Below are 16,993 nucleotides of genomic sequence, written 5' to 3' on the forward strand. Positions count from 1 at the left end.
GGGGCGCTAATAGCCAGCCGGGCACGGACCCCCCGGGGATATACCGGCAAATTACCGGTATCGCGGCCAAAATATAATAGCGAAGCTAAAAAATAAAATAAAGTTTAAATTGTACAAAAGCGCTTAAAGCGCAAAGGATTTAAAGGACCGACCCCGGGTGCCCGAAAAAGCACGAAGGAAGGGAAGGTTAGAAAAGGAACAATTTTTGTTAGCGATAGCACCTTTGGTAAAAAATTTACGGAGGCCTAACAAAGGAAACACCGCATCCGGCCCGTAACCCGGTAACCACCCGCTTTTGTACCGATTAACCCCTAACAAAAATATGCGCAATTTCGGGTTAAATAATTGCCGCAAATATTTAGTAAATTGCTTTAATTTTATCGGTTTTTTATGCTTTATCGGTTCGTTAACGGTATAATACGGTGCTAAACGGCTTATAACGCATTAATTGCTAAGGTTTACACGTTCCAGCGTATTAATAAAAACGGGCTTAACAAATTTAAAGTGCTTACCGGTGCTGGTTTTGCCTTTAACCGTTTCCGGATACCTTTTTTTTTTAGCGCCGGGGTTTTTATAAATGCCGGTGCTGCTAGTTCGGAATTCGTACGGTCCTTTTCCGGCAATATAATATCGGTGCTTTAAACCTTTGCTTTTTACGCTTTAAAAGCTTTTAACGCTTTATTGCGTATTAACGATGCTATAAAGGTTGCTAACGATTTAAAAATTAAAAAGTTCGCTTTTGCGCAAGCTTAACAATTGGTAAATACCGGTCCCTTTTCGGTAATAATATTATTTTCGTTGTTTTTGCATTTTTTAATTTATATAAATAATTAAATATAGCGGTTGTAAAGCAAAGTAATAATAAAAATAATTTGGCGTTTTTTAACCGGGTGCTAAAAATGGCGCGGGAAAAAATCCGTACGCGTTAAAACATGTAAAGCAACAACTCGTTCCCGAACTTGCTATTAAATGCTATTGGGTATAATTAAGCGTATAATTGTAACTTTTTTATGCTGGGTTGGTAATTAAAGTAATTGTATCCGGTTATTAATTCGGCGTTAAATTATTTGTTTAAAGCGGTTCGTTTTTTTGGTATTTGCGTTTTTAATTGGTTGTTCCTTTTTACCATTTTAAAATTGTTAAATTTGTTTGTTTTAATTGCTAAACGTGCTGCTAATAAAAAAAGGGGGGGCAAAAAGGGGCCGTTTTGGTTCGTATCGATTCCGGTAATAATGCTTGTTTTTTATTATTATCGTTCGAAATATGCTTTGCGGTAGCTTATATTTTCCCAACCCAAACTTATTTTCCACTTAGCATAAAAAAAGCATTTAACAAATAAGTAAAATGTTATTTCCCGTTGCCCGATTTTATACGAACAACGGGGCGTATGTACGTTAAAAACGTTTTTATTTTAAAAAAACGCTTTTAATCCCAATTTTTCCGTTTTAATTAAATGGCTATCGCGTTTTGGGCTTTGGTAAATTTTTGGTATGCTTTTAACATTAAACCGTTAAAATTGGGTTTGTTTGCAAAGGTTGCGGGCCGGAATAAATTCGCTTTCGTTGCTATAGCGCGGATTTTTTTGCATTTAACGTTCCATTTAATTTTAAGCCATTCCTTTCCTTTTTTTTTTTTGCTTTCGATTTGTTAATTTTTATGCTTTGGCATTAGCTTTTATTTTGGTTGCTTTTTAAGTAATTGCCGGAACGGGGCCGGGCTTGGATTTAAAGGGTTTTAACGGGTCCCATTTTTGCGCTTACCGGTCTTTGCTTGCCAAGCTAAATGGGTATGGTACCTTTGTTTTTTTACGATATTTTAATTATCGGAAATATTGTTATACTTTATCGGTACCGGTTTAAATTACGTTTTTCATTTTAAATTTTTCCTATTTTTTTTTACTTTTAATACCTTTTCGTTTAAATACAAATTAATTGGGGGGGTAAAGCATTTAATTTCGAAATTAGCTAACGAAATGGTTTTGTAAGCCCCGGCAATGGTTTTTAAATACGCGCGTTATTTTTTTTAAAATTGTTTAACGGCGCTTTTGGGGCGGCCCGTTGCCGGTATGGCTATATAAAAAGCTATTGCGCCGTATGCCAAAACCGTGCGGTACATTACGTTATAAAAAAACTTTTTTTTTACGAACGTATTGCTTTACGTTAACGAAATAAATTAAATAAATGCTAATTATTGCTTTTTTTGTTTGCTTTTTGCTTTTTTGGTATGTTTTTTAAAATTAAAGCGGGCGTTTAGCTAACCCCCGAAAAACCTAGCCGTTTGGCTGGAAGTTACCGTTATATCGCCGAATCGAACCACGAACAAATTTTCGTCCTTATTAAAATAAATTAATTTAATTTTGGTGCTATTAAATTTTATACCGTGTTTAGTTGCTTATGCTTTGCATTTTGGCTAAATTGCTTCCAAAAAGCGGGCCATATTTTTTGCGATATTTTTTATTGCTAATGGGTTGGTATCGTTAGCAAAACCGGTAACGAAAATTTTTGAAATGCTTTTAAAATTTTTATACAATAATGCAATATATATAATAAAAAATATAAAAAATAAAAAAAAGCTTTGGAAAATTCCGGTTCGAATTAAAATTAAGTTTAAAATGTTACTATCGAATTGCAAAATGGCCGTTTTATTTGCTAATTACCCTTTTACCCATTTTACAATTAATAAAAAAAGCCGTATTTTTTTAGCGTATTTAGCAATTGGAAATAATTAACGGTATTAAATGCTCCGAACAAATTGAATTGTAATAGCAACGCGGTAACGCCGTGGTTTTATATTGCAATTACCGTTTTTATTACTTTTTAAATTGCTAATTCCGTACTTTTAACCCGTTGGTTACCCATTTGGCCGTTGGGAAAAATGCTTTTTTTTCCGTTTCGTTAGCAATTTGCTTCGTTATAATTAATTTAATAACCTTTAAAATTAATAATAACAAAGCGATAAGCTTTTATCCCCCAATTTATTTATTTTTTACAATGGTTTTGTTTGGTTTGGGTAATATTACCGTAAAAGCTTTTTTAAAGCGCTTTGGGAAATAGCTTGTAGCGATCGTTGCGTTAACAAATTTCGCGATAACGGTTGCGCCCGGCAATTTAGCGGCTTTAAATAGCCCGTTTGGAAAATGGTTTTAGCCCGTAACTTTTTACGGTTTAGTACGGCCCGTTGCTTTTATAATGTTTTGTGTAGGAAGGACTTTGGGGTGGAGTCCTATGCTCGTAAAGCTTTAAACGGCGTGAAACTGAGGTTTGATAATTATTAAAGGGTAATTAAGTTAAAGTGTTGTTATTTAGGTTTAAGGAGGAAGGAATTTTGCTGAAAGAAAGGGACGGATCCGACCTTTTTATATAAGTACAAAGGAGCTTTGGATGGCCGGTGCACAAATCCCGGATCTGTGCATGGCGATCCTCCAAAGCCTGTGCATGCGCCTAACAAGTAAGTTCCAACATTTTGCAAAATAACGAAAACGGGCATTTAAAAAAGGTTTGGGAAAAAGTGGTTCGGGAATTCGGTTTTGCTAATATCGAAAATATTAATTAACGGGTTTGGAAAAAACTTAAATAACAAAATTTCGGCTTTTTTTTAATAATTGCAAAGCGTATTCGGGTTTTTTTCGGTTTTAATTAAATTTAATAATTAATCCGGGTTTTTTTTTAAAAGCTTTTTAAGCGGGCCCATTTTTCGAATTTCCAAAATGCGCCGTTTTTTTTAATATTTTATCCCGTTACGGAAATAACGCTTTTTCAATGGTTAAATATCGCTTAGCGTTTTTTTTTAATAAATGCTTTGTCCGCGGTTTTATGCGTTTTTTATGCTATTTGCGTTTTATTTTTAATAAAAGCGCGTTGCAAGCAATTCGCTTTTTTACGGAAATCGTCGAATTTTTATATTTAATAAAAAGCGCGTTTGCTAAAAGGGCTTGGTTTCCGTCGAAAAGTTAATTGGTTAGCAAATTAAATTAATTATTGCATTAATTTATTAACTTTTTTATTTATAATTTTAGCGTTATGCATATCCCTAATTGTTATTAATTTATTAGCCATTTTGGTTTTAGTTTTTGCCAATTTTTTTATTAATTTAACGTTTTTCCATTTCTAACTTTTAACTTATTGGAATTAAAATTGTTACGGTTTAAAAAAAACGCGAAATATTTGGAACAAATGGTTAAACTTTTTTATTGTATTGTTTTATTTTAAATATTTTATTTCGAATTGTTACGTTATTTAAACGTAGTTAATTGTACTATTTTTTTTTCGTTTCCTTTTCGTAACCTTTCCGTAAAGCGTTACTAATTTAAATTGTTTACGGCGTGCTAATTCCAAAAAGGTTTTGCTTTTTGCGTTATATTTATTGTATAAATTTTAAATTAGGTAATAAAGGTTAAAATTGCTTGTAAGAATTGTATGCTTTTGGGTTAAGTAAATAGCGATTGTAATAAAAAGCGTTGCCCAATGGGGGTTTGCTTTAAAATTTGGAAAATATATTAAATATATTTTTAATGGGCTTTCCGGCGTAATAATTATAATTAAAGCTTAATTATAACCGTACCGGGCGGTTTACAATTTGGGGGCAAAACGGTTATGTACGTAAAGTATTGCGTTAAAATTAAATTTTTGGTAATAAATAAGCTCGTAATTGCAACCGTACGGTTTTAAAAGGTTTCCGTACTAGTTACGCTCCGGCTTTTAAATGGTTAAAATATCGTATTATTTGTTGCTGTAAAAGGAAAGGTTGCTTTTCCTTTTGCTTTTTCCCATATTCCAATATAATATATTTAATTTTATACGTTGCTATTATTGTTAATTGGTTGGTTAAAAATAAACGTAATTCCGGTTGCAAAAAAGCTAAATGGTACCGGTATAAGGCCGAGCTAAATCGGTTAGGATGCAAGCGGTTAAAGTAAAGGTAAATCGGGGGGAAAAAAAGGGCTTTATGGTTTGGTGCATTGGCAAAGTTGAAATTGGTAACCGCGGTATTGCTAGGTGCCGTTGGGTCGTTAACGGCCCGGCATTCGTTTATTTTTTTTATTTCCGTTATTTTGTTAAAACCGAAAAAGGCAAAGTTTGGGTTTGTAAAGTATTGGTTTATTTTGAAAGCGGATTTAAAAAAGCTTAACGTTTTTTTATTGCGGGATTTTCGTAATTTGCTTATTCGTTTTTTAATTAAAAAATTTTCCTTTGCTTTCGTTATTTTTAATAAAAAACCGTTCCGTTTGCGTTTTGTTAGCAATTTTAAATTAAATAAGTTATTTTTTTTTGTAGCGGCTGGGGGGGGGGCCGGGTAAAAAGCGGATAAATGCAAAAAGCGAAAGGGTATAAACGGTAAAATAGCTTATTTGGTTTGGTTAAAGTGCGCGTTCGTTCCCCGTTTTTAAAGCAAATTGTTTTGGCCGGTTTAAAAATGTATTTTTGGCCCTTTTAATTTCTTTTTTCGTTGCGGGGCACGCTTATTGGAAAGCTAAATAATCGCTTCCGCAATTGCAACATTTTAATTCGCTTTTTTTTATAACAAGTTAATTTCCGTACAACGGGTACAAAAGTTCCCCGGCTTTGCTATTGCTATATAACGATTTGGCGCAATGCGGGCAACGAACCGCTTTTTTGCAAAATTTTAATTTATATTTTTACCCGTAACATTTATAACATTAAACGGTTTTTGTTCCCGTTACAAACGGTTTAACGTTAAGGATTTTGCTTTTAAATACGAAACCGTTATTGCATGCAATTTAAATTGCGGTAAGAATTGTAATCCTGGCCAATACCGTAGCGTATCCTTTTAATTACCGGGCGTTTTATATATGGATAAAATTAATTTCGGCCTTAATATTATACGCTTTAAATTCGTACAGCAAAATGTTGTTATCGTTGGTTGCGTTTTATTAAATACTTTTAATTATAACGTTATAAATTTGGGTTCGGTATATTGCTTTGCTGCTAAATACTTTAGTAATTTATGCGGTGTTTTTCGTATATTTAACGGCAATTATATAAAATAAAATTATTACGTTACCGTTAGGAAATTTGCGCGTTGTTTTTACGTTATTGCCGAACTTTTTAATTAATATAATGGTAATTTTAACGGGTATGCGGTTCGCAATTTTAAAAGGAACGTTTTTGGTTAAAATGGTAATTTTGCGTTCGGTACGCGCGGAAATATATTTTGGGGGGGGGGGGGGGGGGCCGGTATTAAAAAATTTGTAAAAGCGGATTGTAAGCGGGTAATTACCGGTTTAACCGCTTTACGGCAAACCGGTTGCCAAAATCGAAACGTAATTAGTAATTTGCTTGCGGGCGTTGCGTATTTTAGCAATAATTTCGTTTTTTATAATGCAAAAATGGTTGGGCATATAATTGCGGTGGTTGCGAAACCGCGTTTCGAACGCGTTTATTACGGTTTTAATTTATTTTTTTACAATTTTAAGCATTAATTCGATGCTGCCGGGGGGTACAAAAAGCTTTAATATTTTAATTAATTAATTTTTTAAATTTGCAATACGGGTGCGCGTTGGGAAAAGGTCGGGGGCGTTGGTTATAATGGTATTGTTGCTAGCTTTAGGGCGGTTGGTAACCGTTTCGCCGCTTTCGGGGCTATTAGCGCTGCTAGCAACCGCGCCGGAAGCGCGCTCGCGCGCGAACATACGTCCGGTAACGAGCCGGAAGCGAAAAGTTTAAATTTAATGTTAAATTTGCTATATTTAATAGCGTTTTCCCGTTGCGAAGTTAAAGAAGCAAAAGCGGTTTAAAAAGGTTTAATTTATAAAGCTGCGCATATTTTGCAACCATTTTTTTAACCCATTCCGGAAAAGCTTTTAACCTTTTCCCGGGGTTTTCCGGGGTTTTCGAACGTGCAACCGTTAGCACGGTTATCGCTTGTTCCAATTGGATTAGCTTTTTAGCTATTTCCAACAAAATTATTTTAACCTTTTTAATAATTACCGGGAATTTTTACTTTATATTCCCAAACCGGATTTTAATGTTTTTTTGCTAAAGCTAAAGCATGCTTAACGTAATGTTATATTTAGCCCGGGGCATTATTACGTAAAACATTACTAATTTTCGGGTTGTTTTTTAATTATCCGTTATTTGGGTTTTGCATTTTTTTTCTTTTATATAAACATGCGCTTTTTGGTATCGAATTACGCCAAATGGCCCCCGTTTAGCATCGGTATTTTTTTACTTTTATTAATAAACGGTTATGCATTAAATTAACGTTGCTTCCATTATTAACCAATACTTTTAATTTTACCCGGCAACCGTTAATCCGTAAATACATTTCGGTTTTTTAGCGCGTTTTAGCCGCCGGGGCGCATTTTTAAGCCCCGGTATTTAAACGGCCAAATAACGGTATCGAATTAAGTAGCAATATTTTGCTTTTTTTAAAGCACGCCGGCCGGATATAACCCAATTCCCCATACCCGTAATACCGTACTTCGGGCTTTTTTTTTTTTGCTTTTTGTATGGTTGCTAAAGCTAACGGAATTTTCGGGTTATCCGTTCGTATTTTGCATGCTGCAGCAATATAGCCCAATTGCCCGCATTTAAAGCAAATAACCGGCTTTTTAACGGTTAAAGTACCGGTATTCCCCGGCATCCCTTTATGCGGTTCCAATATTATTTTTGCTTTAAAAGCTTTGGCTTGCAATTTTTCCATAATGTAAAAAAAGCTTTTAAATATTACCCGTTTTTAAATTTTGGGGCGAAACCGGTTAAAAAGCAATATCGTTTTTATCCATTTAAATATTAATTCGGAAAAATCGTTTTTTACTAAATCCCAACAAATCCAAAACGCTTTAAATAATTTGTAATCTTTTTATTTAATAGCGATATCCCCCGCAAGCTTTTTAATCGCTAACTACATTTGCAAATCGGGGTTTTTTAACTTTGCTTAAAATTACCGCAAAAAATCGGCTTAAATAAGCAATACTTTGGTATTTAAATAATACATTTATTTATATTTTGTTTATTGTGCCCATTGGCAATGGTTAAAAATGCTGGAAGCTATTTAAACCTTTACACGGTTTTTACCGTAACGTTCTTTTTTGCTTTCGAAAATAAATTTGTAATTGCTAATGTAATGGGCAATATTTTGCCAAATTGCTAACTTTTTAAATATAAAAGGTTTAAAAGTAATTTTGCTTTATGTAAAACCTTTCCGTTGCTTAAAAGTATTTTTTTTATTTTTATTTAAACTTTTATACGCATGCTTTAACCTTTTATTTTAAATTTTTTAAATTAAACGGGCGCGCTTGCTTTGGGCTTCCAGCGCGTTATTTATTTTTTGCAGCTCCTTTACGGAAAAGTTTTCGAAATTATTGGAAATTTGCGGGGCTTTTTTAATATTTTATTCCGGTAGCCCAACGGCCTTTTCCAACGTGCTTAACGTAACGTTAAGCGTTATTATAAGCAATGCAAAATTGTAAATGCCTTTTTTAAACTTGTTTAATCCCCCCGGTAATTACCCGGGCCTATTCCCCAAATAAAAAAGGTTTAAAAAAGAAATAATATATTAAAGGTTAATTAATGCAAAGGCGGGTAATTACCGGGTTACGGGCCGGATACGGTATTTCTTTTATTAAATTTCCGTAAATTTTTTACCAAAAATGCTATCGCTAACAAAAATTGTTTTTTTAACTTTTTTTTTTTATGCTTTTACGGGCACGCGGGGTTGGTTTTTTAAATTTTCCGCGCTCCATACGCTTTCGTGCAATTTAAAATTTATTTTATTTTTTAATTTCGCCGTTATGTTTTGGCCGCGATACCGGTAGCCCGCCGGCATATCCCCGGGAAGGTCCGTGCCCGATTGGCTGCTAGCGCCCCCTTTTTCCTTTTCTGCCGGGCGGTTTCGCCCGTTTTCCTAACGCTCCCCGCTTTCTGCCGGGCGGTCGTGCCCGTGCTCCTAACAACAACCTGTTACGGTGCAGTCGCTTATATGGACCTCGCATGGGTTATAGCCCCAGCTACAACAACGTTCCCCTTTGCCTTGGTGTAACGGGTATTACCTTGGTTTGGTCCCGCATAAAACAAGGCTTGTACTACTCAGCCATGCAGCGACTTGAAGCAGGCTGAAATTCTAGTCGCACGGCCTGATCAGTTGTGAGGACGCCCGCCAATGGGTTAAGTCCCTGGCCTGAGCTTTCCCCGCCTTTGTTTTGACTTTTTGCCAGTGACGCCACTTCCCGTCGCTCGCCCAGACTGGCAGGCTGGTCGCTAGCGTAGCGCAATCAATGTGGTGGCGAATCAATTTTTTTTTGGGAACCCCTTGTCGGGTCTCCGCTCGCAGTTTAGCCCGTCTGGGCAGGTGCTTCCCAAACCGTGTGTTTGCAGGGTCCCTCGAGCCGTTAACGATTTGCCTGCATCTTGTGGCTTCTAAACTCAACACCGATAGCCGTCATAGTTGGATTGTGCTAGCTAAAGTGGTGTCGGAAGTCTGGATAACCTCCCATTTTAATTGCACACCCTGTACATCGGTGTGCAGGTAATTTATACGTGTACGGTGTTGAACCGTGTTGGTGCTGTGCCCTAGGGGTGCATGAGGTCCTGGCCTTGTGACGCGCCGATAGCGTTTGGGCTGGGACCCTTAATCTCCCCGCCTGGAATTTTCATTTCCCCCCAAATCTGGGCTAAAGTACCGAGTACCGGGTCCTCAGCTTCTTTCTGCCGAGTACCTGGAGCACCAGGCATGTGTCGGCACTAGGTGGCCAGGGGTAAATTAAATGAAGGTGATAAGGTGATCGCTCGGTTACCCCCTAACAGTTCCCACTTGCCAGGAGCCACCTAGTTCGCAACCTACCTAGCGCTGGGCACGATTTTGCCCGAATCTCACGAGCAGATCATTGTCGCAACTACTTGAAGGTATGGGGAAGGCGCCATTGGAAAACCCGAAATGGCTAGCAGCCTCCTGGCCCGGATGTTAAAGGGCCCAGATGGGCGTCCGGGGTTGTGTAGTCGGTGGTGTGGGGGTTATGCTGGAGCCAACGCACGCACACGCACACACGCACACACACACTGGCAGCGCGTGCACCACAAGCCCGGAATATAAGCCCTTTCTACGTGTCCGGCAAGTTCCGGCGACTGTCGCGCGCTGCACGGCCTTGCTAGCTAAACGACGGTGGTCTGGCCTTGGTTGTTTCGGAGGCGCTATTGAATCGCGGCTGAAGAGCGGACCACTCGCCCGGTTGCCGGCTATTTGATCGAGTAGCGCCTTTCTGTTAGGCGGCGCGAGTTTAGAGGAATCGCCAACACCGCGCAAGCGCCAACGCTGCCCAAACTGCCTCGGCCTGTCAAACTACAGTAAGGGATGAAAAGGGAGCTTGCTCCGGACGGTGGCGGCGCGCGCGGGGTTCGGCCGCCAGGATCGTGCTAATCTCCCCAGTGCGCAGTCGCAAAGAAGTATCACCACTTAAGTTTCTCCTCGATTTGGCTTTCTGTCCGTGCTGGTCACGGATCACGTGACTCACGGGGTGCCTCTTGGGCTAGGACTCATGTATATAGGAGGCATGGACCCCACTCTCTCCCATTTCTCCTTATCTCGTAGAATAACACCACTTCGGCACCTGCCAGGCACCACCTGGTGGTTTGACCCATCACACTTTCCCTGTTCTCGCTTGCTTCCCCAAACCCTCGCTGTCCCTTGCCCCCAGAACAGGGTCCGGCCTTAGTCACCATGGCCGACGCTGCTCCCCCTCCAGCCATTATTCGCACCGAAACCAACGGGCCCATGGTTACGGCCCTCGCCATCTTCCTCCTCATGATCAACGTGGTTTTTCTTTCGCTCCGCTTTATTACTCGAGGCCTAATCCTCAAGGCCGTAGGCAAAGATGATTTGGCCACTTTGGCTGCCGGTGTTGGTTCCAGCCTTTTTCATTCCTAATTCTCTTTTTCAGCGTTTAAAGTTTCATCGACAAGGGTTTTAATGCTAACGGAAAAGCGGCAATTTTCCACAGGTTTTGGCTATCACCTGTTCCATCGCGGTGTGCTTCGAGGTCAAATACGGCATGGGACGGCATGTCGAAAATGTTACCCCAGAGGAGACGATAATGCAGCTGAAGGTGCGTTGCCGAGCTCCCCGGACCTCGATCCAAACCGCCCACGGCGGGCGCCCAAGGAGCTGACGAGCTAACGGTGTTGCAAGCCGCTAGGCCCTCATGGTCGCCATTTGCAGCTACACCCAGGGCATGAACTTGATCAAACTGGGATTCTTGTTCCAATACCGGCGCATCTTTTCCCACGTCCGATATGTCCAAACCGTTTGTTTCTGGTTCATCGTTTTTGTATTCATCTGGGCAGTCGTCCAGTTGAACTTCCTCTTTTTCATGTGCTTCCCCTACAGCGTTATTAACCCGAGCATGGTCGGCCGATGCCTTGACACCCTTCCGATTTGGTACCTCACCGCCGCGTTAAGCATGGCTACCGACTTTGCAATTTTCTGCATCCCCTTGCCCGCGGCCTGGAGGCTCCAGCTCCGAGCGCGGCAGAAAGTTATGGTGTTGGGCATTTTCAGCTTGGGCTTCTTGTAAGTCGTGAAAATCACCACATCCTGTCGCCGCTAACCTATGCTGTCTCTCCCCTCACCGCTGCTGGTGGCGCCGCGACGCACTATGCGCGGACGACGCCACGCTGAACAGCTCCTTTGTGCTGACCGCCCTTTTCCTCCCCCTCCCTCCAGCGTTTGCATCGTCTCCGTCTACCGGCTTTTCACGCTCTACCCTGGCGTCGTCAGCACGGACCCGACCTGGGACAACATTGGGGCCGCCATTTGGTCCATCGTCGAACTTACAGCCGCCATCGTGGCCTCGTGCCTGCCTACACTCCGGCCCCTGCTCGCGCGCGTCCTGCCCGGTATAGGGCTTTCGAGCGCCCGCAACGGCTACAGCCGGAGTCGCAGCGCCTACCTGCGCCAGGGCTCCACCGGCGGCGGCGGCTTGCACCGGACGAAGTCCGCCGCGGTCGTTTCTAGCGCCGCCGGCGACCGCGGCGGCAACCAGACCGACAGCTTTAACAGCGAGGAGCTGGCGCTGCGGGACATCGGGGCCGGCAGCGTTAGGACCGACGTCGACGCCGAGGAGATGGGCCTCGGGGCGGGCCGCGGCGTCGGGATGCCGAGCGGAACCTACGCCAACGCGTCCTCGGACCACCAGCCCGCCAACCTTTTCGCGTCGGACAAGCAGCATAACGTGGGTGGGATCATGATGACAACAAAGATAACGGTCGATTCAGGGGCTCGGTAGGGAGGGATACTAGTCAGGAAGGGTTGATTTTTTTTCTTCCTTTCTTTTTCCTTTTGCTTTTGCGCATGCTGTTCTTTTACTTCGGCTGTATTTGGGGTCGGGTACGTACGGCTTAGTGTTTGGGCCTTAAATAAACAAAGTGCGTATAGCGAAAGGAGCACAGGGACTACTTTTCAGCGATGCCTCTTAATGCAGCAAACCAACTGATTTGTTAAAGTGCCGCGTTGCGACCACATCGGGGTTGCGATCGTAAAGCTTCGGGCGAAAATGTACTGCATCGAAGCCATCGAAGCCATCGAAGCCCGCTGCTAAGCGCATGCGGCGTATGTTCTCTGGCTTCCATAAACATCGGCCCATAAAGGGTGCCAAGAGACAGCACAAGGCACATGCACGGCTTAGCGCCCACGATCGGCTGGCACGTTCCAGTGATTGTCGCTCTATGCCCTTATTTTGTGTGGGAGCCCCAGGCATACAGCTCCGAGGAGCAAGACAGAGAACTGTCGAGTCTTCCTGAGGAGCTCTGCTGCACTAATTTCTACGCGATCCCTGGTTGAGGCGAGGCCAGCCGGGAGGTGGGCCGTCCTATCAGCCTAGTTGGCCATGGAGACTACTAGCAGACTGCTAGCAGTTTTAGCAGCAAGCCACCTCGAACAAGCACCCCGCTTGACAAATGTGAATAGCCACACAGGACTGTTATCACGCCGAATCCTTTGGACGCTAGGCAGCCACCCTGGCTCTAGCCTAGCTGGCAATGCGACGTGGCTGGCTGGCTGGCCAAGGCTCTCACCAGAATAACTGCCTGCGCGCACTTCCACGTTATGGCTTGGCCGCGTCGTGCTCGTCGTCTTCCATAAAGCTAGTAGTGATCCGGCTGGATCGGTTGTTTTTTTTTTTTTTTTTTTGTTTCGAGGCTATTTACCGAGCATTCTATCCATTCGATATTAATCGCTGCCACGCCATTGACCCAGCTTTAGTTTGTTCGAGCAGAATCCCGCCTTCGCTGCTTAAAGCAACCGAACCTGGCGAGCCCAAGCCCCTCGCCCCGCTCGCTCCTCCTCCTTGTCCTCGATAGCCTTTTGCGGCTGCTACTTTGTCGCCCACAACCTTATCACCATAGGCATTTTTTCGAAGGCAGCTAGCTACCTTTGGTTTCGCTTAAATCGCACACCCGCGTTATTTCTTCGATTTTGCGCATTATTTTAACATAAACTTTTGTTAACCCCCAACAAAATGAACCTATCGCTAAGCTGTGCTACGCTTTTCCTTTTCATAACGGCGTTTTGGTTGTTACCTTTGTTTGCGCCACATCGTTGGCAGCGTCCTCGAACCCGAGCGCGTCCCCAAAGACCAGAATGTCGTGCACCCCGTCCTTCTCCACAAACGTCTCGACCACGTTCCCCTCTACAGCCGACATTCCCGCGGCCCATTCCTCCACGTCGTCCCCGAGCACCTCGGAGTCGCCAAAGCTCGCAAACATGGGGACGCAGGTGGCGAAGGGCTTCCCCGCGGGCGTCATGTACGCATTGTCTCGAAACTCCTGGGCCGAGATACCGCCGCCGCCGCCGTACGCGCTCGAGCCCCAGTGGGTCAATGTAGTCGATGTTGTAGTTTCGGTGCGACAGGTAGGGCTGCACATGGGGCCCCGCCGTCTCGGGCCACGGGTCGACCCAGGGGGAGACGAGGACGCAGCTGCCCGGGGCCGGGATGCCCAGCGAGTCGCCGTACCTTGCGATGTAGCGCAGAAGCCCCATGCAGAGGTTGCCTCCCGCGCTGTCTCCAGACATGACCATGTTCTCGGCCGGTATGGAGAGCGACCGGGTAAGGTACAAATAGCTCGTCAGGACGTCCTGGAGCGCGGCTGGGAAAGGGTTGGTCGATTCGTATCCTTTTCGACGTGTGCGCTCATGTTAGTTGGTCCTGTCAACCCAAATCAGAGCCCTAGACTACGGCCAGTGCGCAATACTTGCCCGACAGGCGATACTCGGGGCAGAAGACGAGATCAGCCCTGGCCACCGAGACCAGGGTTTTGGCGAGATAACGGCAGTAGCCCCGCGAATTGCCAATCACGAACGCGCCGCCGTGCACGTGCATCACGACCGTCCTGGACGTCCCGCCGCCGCCCGGCCGCCGCGGATGCTATGTGCCGCCCGTCCTGCCCGGCCGGACGACGGCGGCGGCGGCGGCGGCGGCGGCGTCGGGGGACCCGGCGGTGGCCGCCCGGGGTGAGAGGGGCCCGACGTAGACGGCGTCCTCAAAGGGGCCGAAGGCGCAGAACCTGTCGCCCTCGGGGCCCGGCTCGAGCGAGACGGCGGTGGTGGCGGCGACGGTGGACTGGGCGTCGACGCCCGCGCGCAGCAGCCGCGTCATGACGGCCCCCTTTGCCTTCCAGCCCGGCCGCCACCAGCCACCGGGGCAGGCGGGCCAGGATGGAGGCGACCGCGGCAAGCATGTACAGCGAGCGGAACGGCTCGCGGGCGAGCATGGGACGGGGGTTCGGATTGCCCATGTCGCCGTCCCGTTTCGGGCCGGCAGGAGGCCGCTGCTTGAGACGCCTGATGGGCGAGATCGGGGGTGTGAAACTGGGTGTTTAGGTAGGTGCCCAGCGAGGTTGACAAGTTTCTATACAGAATGTTCAGATGGCAGTCAGTTGCGGCAAATGCCGGATGAGGGGATGCCCGTATGCGCCTCGGTCGCACAAATCAATGCCTGCCAAGCGTCCGTGGGGCTTCATTCATTATTCATTGCCTGCAAAAGCGAGAGCAGTTGAAGGACGGGCGGAAAATACTGACCCTTGTGCCTCGTCGCCTAGCATTCAGTACGATTGGTGTGGCAAACTATCTTTTGTCTTCACAGATTCACGCATGCTGCGCCCTCATTTTGGTTCTCGCCAGCATTCGCTCCACGGCCTTCCTTCGTCGCAGCGCCACAAGTGTTCTCGATGGGTGTCTTTTAGTCGCATTGCAGGCTCTAGTCACACGTAGCTCTTGTTACATCATAATTACTATCCAGGGACCCAGGGACCTAGGTACCTACCTGCCTAGTTAATGACTTGGGCCCGTGTCAAGGGGTCAAGAGTGGCCTTGGATGCAGGCGCTCACTGGTCTCGGCACGCTTAAAAAGACCCCACTGCATCTGACACTTACATGTCAGGATGCCGGCGTGATTCACGTGGTGGTTTGAAGTTGCCCATGTAACTGCATATTATTTCTTATCAACTAGAGCCTGAGTCTGTGCCATTTCGCATTGCGTTGGCTGGGAAAGACTGTCCATCATAAATAACTGTCTAATACACTCAGCCCCTGATCGCTGGCCGCCCGAGAAGGGTTCCGTTGCTCATGTGATAGGTCGAGCAGCTCTGGTTCAACTTTAAGAAGCCATGTGCGTGCGAGTGCGAGGAGTGCTAGCAGGGAGACTTACACTTTTATCTAGTCCTAGAAGACTGCGGAAGAAGGGTGCACCATTTACACACGTCTCAGTAGATGTTTGGGCTCAGACTCGCAGACATCCTGAGTCCTCGGTATTCACCGCTGGCGGATCCATGCCAGAAAGGACGTCGCCGTCGACTACGGGACCCGGGCACGAACTCGACCGGTGCCAGGCCCCGGGCCTCCCTTGTACAGCGCGGGCTCGCAGAGGTTACATCGTGCGTCCCGGGCCTTCCTTGTACATCACGCCACTGCGCCGCAGCAAGGCGGAGCGCGGGCTCGCAGACGCTACATTGTACGATCTAGAGGCAAGGACAGCGACTGTTTGGCAACATTATCTGCTAGCCTCAGGACTCCCTCAGGGCCAAAGTAATAAAACAAGAAGGGAAAGCCGGGGCACCCTACCAAAGCTGCGACGGGGCGGTGAAGCGACTCGACGCCCCCATGACAGCCGTCCCCGGCCTCCCCGATTTGGAATTTGCCCATCTTGGTATCTCGGCGCCGGACCGGGCAAGTATAAGATCAAGGCGACGTTCCTATGGCTACTAGTAATCTTGTCTGGCTCATATTACCCCGATCCTTCTACTCAAGCCTCTCTAGAAATAGCCTTGAGCTTGGTCTTTCTCTCCTACGGAGCATACCCCCTCATCGCCAGACCTCCTCCTCACCGCAATGCTCAGGCAAGCACTCCGCGCAACCCGCCCGCGCCTCAGCGGCCGCAGCATGGCGACGGCGTCCCACGGCCAGGTCATGGACCTGGAGGCCATGGGCCGGACCATGCCGCCCAACCACAAGGCGCGCGTGGGGCTGCTGGACACGTTCGAGCTGCCGGCCGAGGTCAGGGGCACGGCCGGCGACCGGGCCATGGGCAAGGCCATCGTCGAGTCGTGGCGGCGCAACGGCATCCTGCAGATCGCCATGAGCCCGGCCCAGGAGGCCGTATACGCGGCGGCGCAGCAGGCGAGCGAGCGCTTCTTCACCAAGCCGCCGAGCGAGAAGCACGCGTGCGCCGACCCGCAGAGCTACTCGGGCTACATCGCGAGCGGCGAGGAGATCACCGACGGCGTGGCCGACTACTCGGAGATTTTCACCGTCACCAAGGACTTGCCGCTCGACGACCGCCGCGTGCTCGACAATTGGCCCTGCCACGGCCCCTGCCCGTGGCCCGACGCCGACGTGCGCGAGCCCATGCGGCGGTACATGGACTACCTCGACCAGAGCGGCGAGAAGCTGCTGAAGCTGACCGAGTACGGGCTCGGCGTTCCTGAGGGCTCGCTCACGAACCTCACGCGGGACGGCTGGCACCACATGCGCATTCTCAGGTAAGAAC

General features: G+C 45.8%; 4 protein-coding genes across 4 annotated transcripts in view; 2 read left to right on the top strand and 2 right to left on the bottom strand.

The window, feature by feature from the left end:
• Positions 1-7,323: 7,323 nt before the first annotated feature.
• Positions 7,324-7,644, bottom strand: GGTG_03114 (hypothetical protein; the record flags this gene model as incomplete). Its single annotated transcript, XM_009220892.1, has 1 exon — positions 7,324-7,644. A coding segment is annotated over one exon (321 nt), but the record flags the coding sequence as incomplete, so codon positions are not given.
• Positions 7,645-10,414: 2,770 nt separating this feature from the next.
• On the top strand, positions 10,415-12,438 carry GGTG_03115 (hypothetical protein). Its single transcript, XM_009220893.1, has 3 exons — positions 10,415-11,059; positions 11,150-11,523; positions 11,677-12,438. The coding sequence occupies exons 1-3, from the start codon at positions 11,006-11,008 to the stop codon at positions 12,236-12,238; spliced, it is 990 nt and encodes a 329-aa protein (XP_009219157.1). The 5' UTR covers positions 10,415-11,005; the 3' UTR covers positions 12,239-12,438.
• A 1,067-nt stretch (positions 12,439-13,505) lies between these two features.
• GGTG_03116 (hypothetical protein) lies at positions 13,506-14,966 on the bottom strand (the record flags this gene model as incomplete). Its single annotated transcript, XM_009220894.1, has 3 exons — positions 14,405-14,966; positions 13,807-14,085; positions 13,506-13,775 (listed from the first exon to the last, which is right to left on the bottom strand). The coding sequence occupies exons 1-3, from the start codon at positions 14,603-14,605 to the stop codon at positions 13,506-13,508; spliced, it is 750 nt and encodes a 249-aa protein (XP_009219158.1). The 5' UTR covers positions 14,606-14,966.
• A 648-nt stretch (positions 14,967-15,614) lies between these two features.
• Positions 15,615-16,993, top strand: part of GGTG_03117 (hypothetical protein) — a gene marked incomplete at both ends in the record, with an annotated part of 2,322 nt that continues 943 nt past the window's right edge. The window contains 2 exons of the mRNA XM_009220895.1: positions 15,615-16,211; positions 16,300-16,985. Coding sequence (XP_009219159.1) covers positions 15,615-16,211; positions 16,300-16,985 — 1,283 coding nt within the window. The remainder of the gene's footprint in view (positions 16,212-16,299; positions 16,986-16,993) is intronic.

This window comes from Gaeumannomyces tritici, assembly GCF_000145635.1.
Source record: "Gaeumannomyces tritici R3-111a-1 unplaced genomic scaffold supercont2.2, whole genome shotgun sequence".
Classification (NCBI taxonomy): Eukaryota; Fungi; Ascomycota; class Sordariomycetes; order Magnaporthales; family Magnaporthaceae; genus Gaeumannomyces; species Gaeumannomyces tritici.

Excerpts from the sequence above, each read along its gene's own strand:
- GGTG_03115 (XM_009220893.1), top strand. The coding sequence starts at position 11,006 with ATGGGACGGCATGTCGAAAATGTTACCCCAGAGGAGACGATAATGCAG. Across the intron at positions 11,060-11,149 it reads AGACGATAATGCAGCTGAAG|GCCCTCATGGTCGCCATTTG; the intron begins GTGCGTTGCCGA and ends GCAAGCCGCTAG. Across the intron at positions 11,524-11,676 it reads ATTTTCAGCTTGGGCTTCTT|CGTTTGCATCGTCTCCGTCT; the intron begins GTAAGTCGTGAA and ends CCCTCCCTCCAG.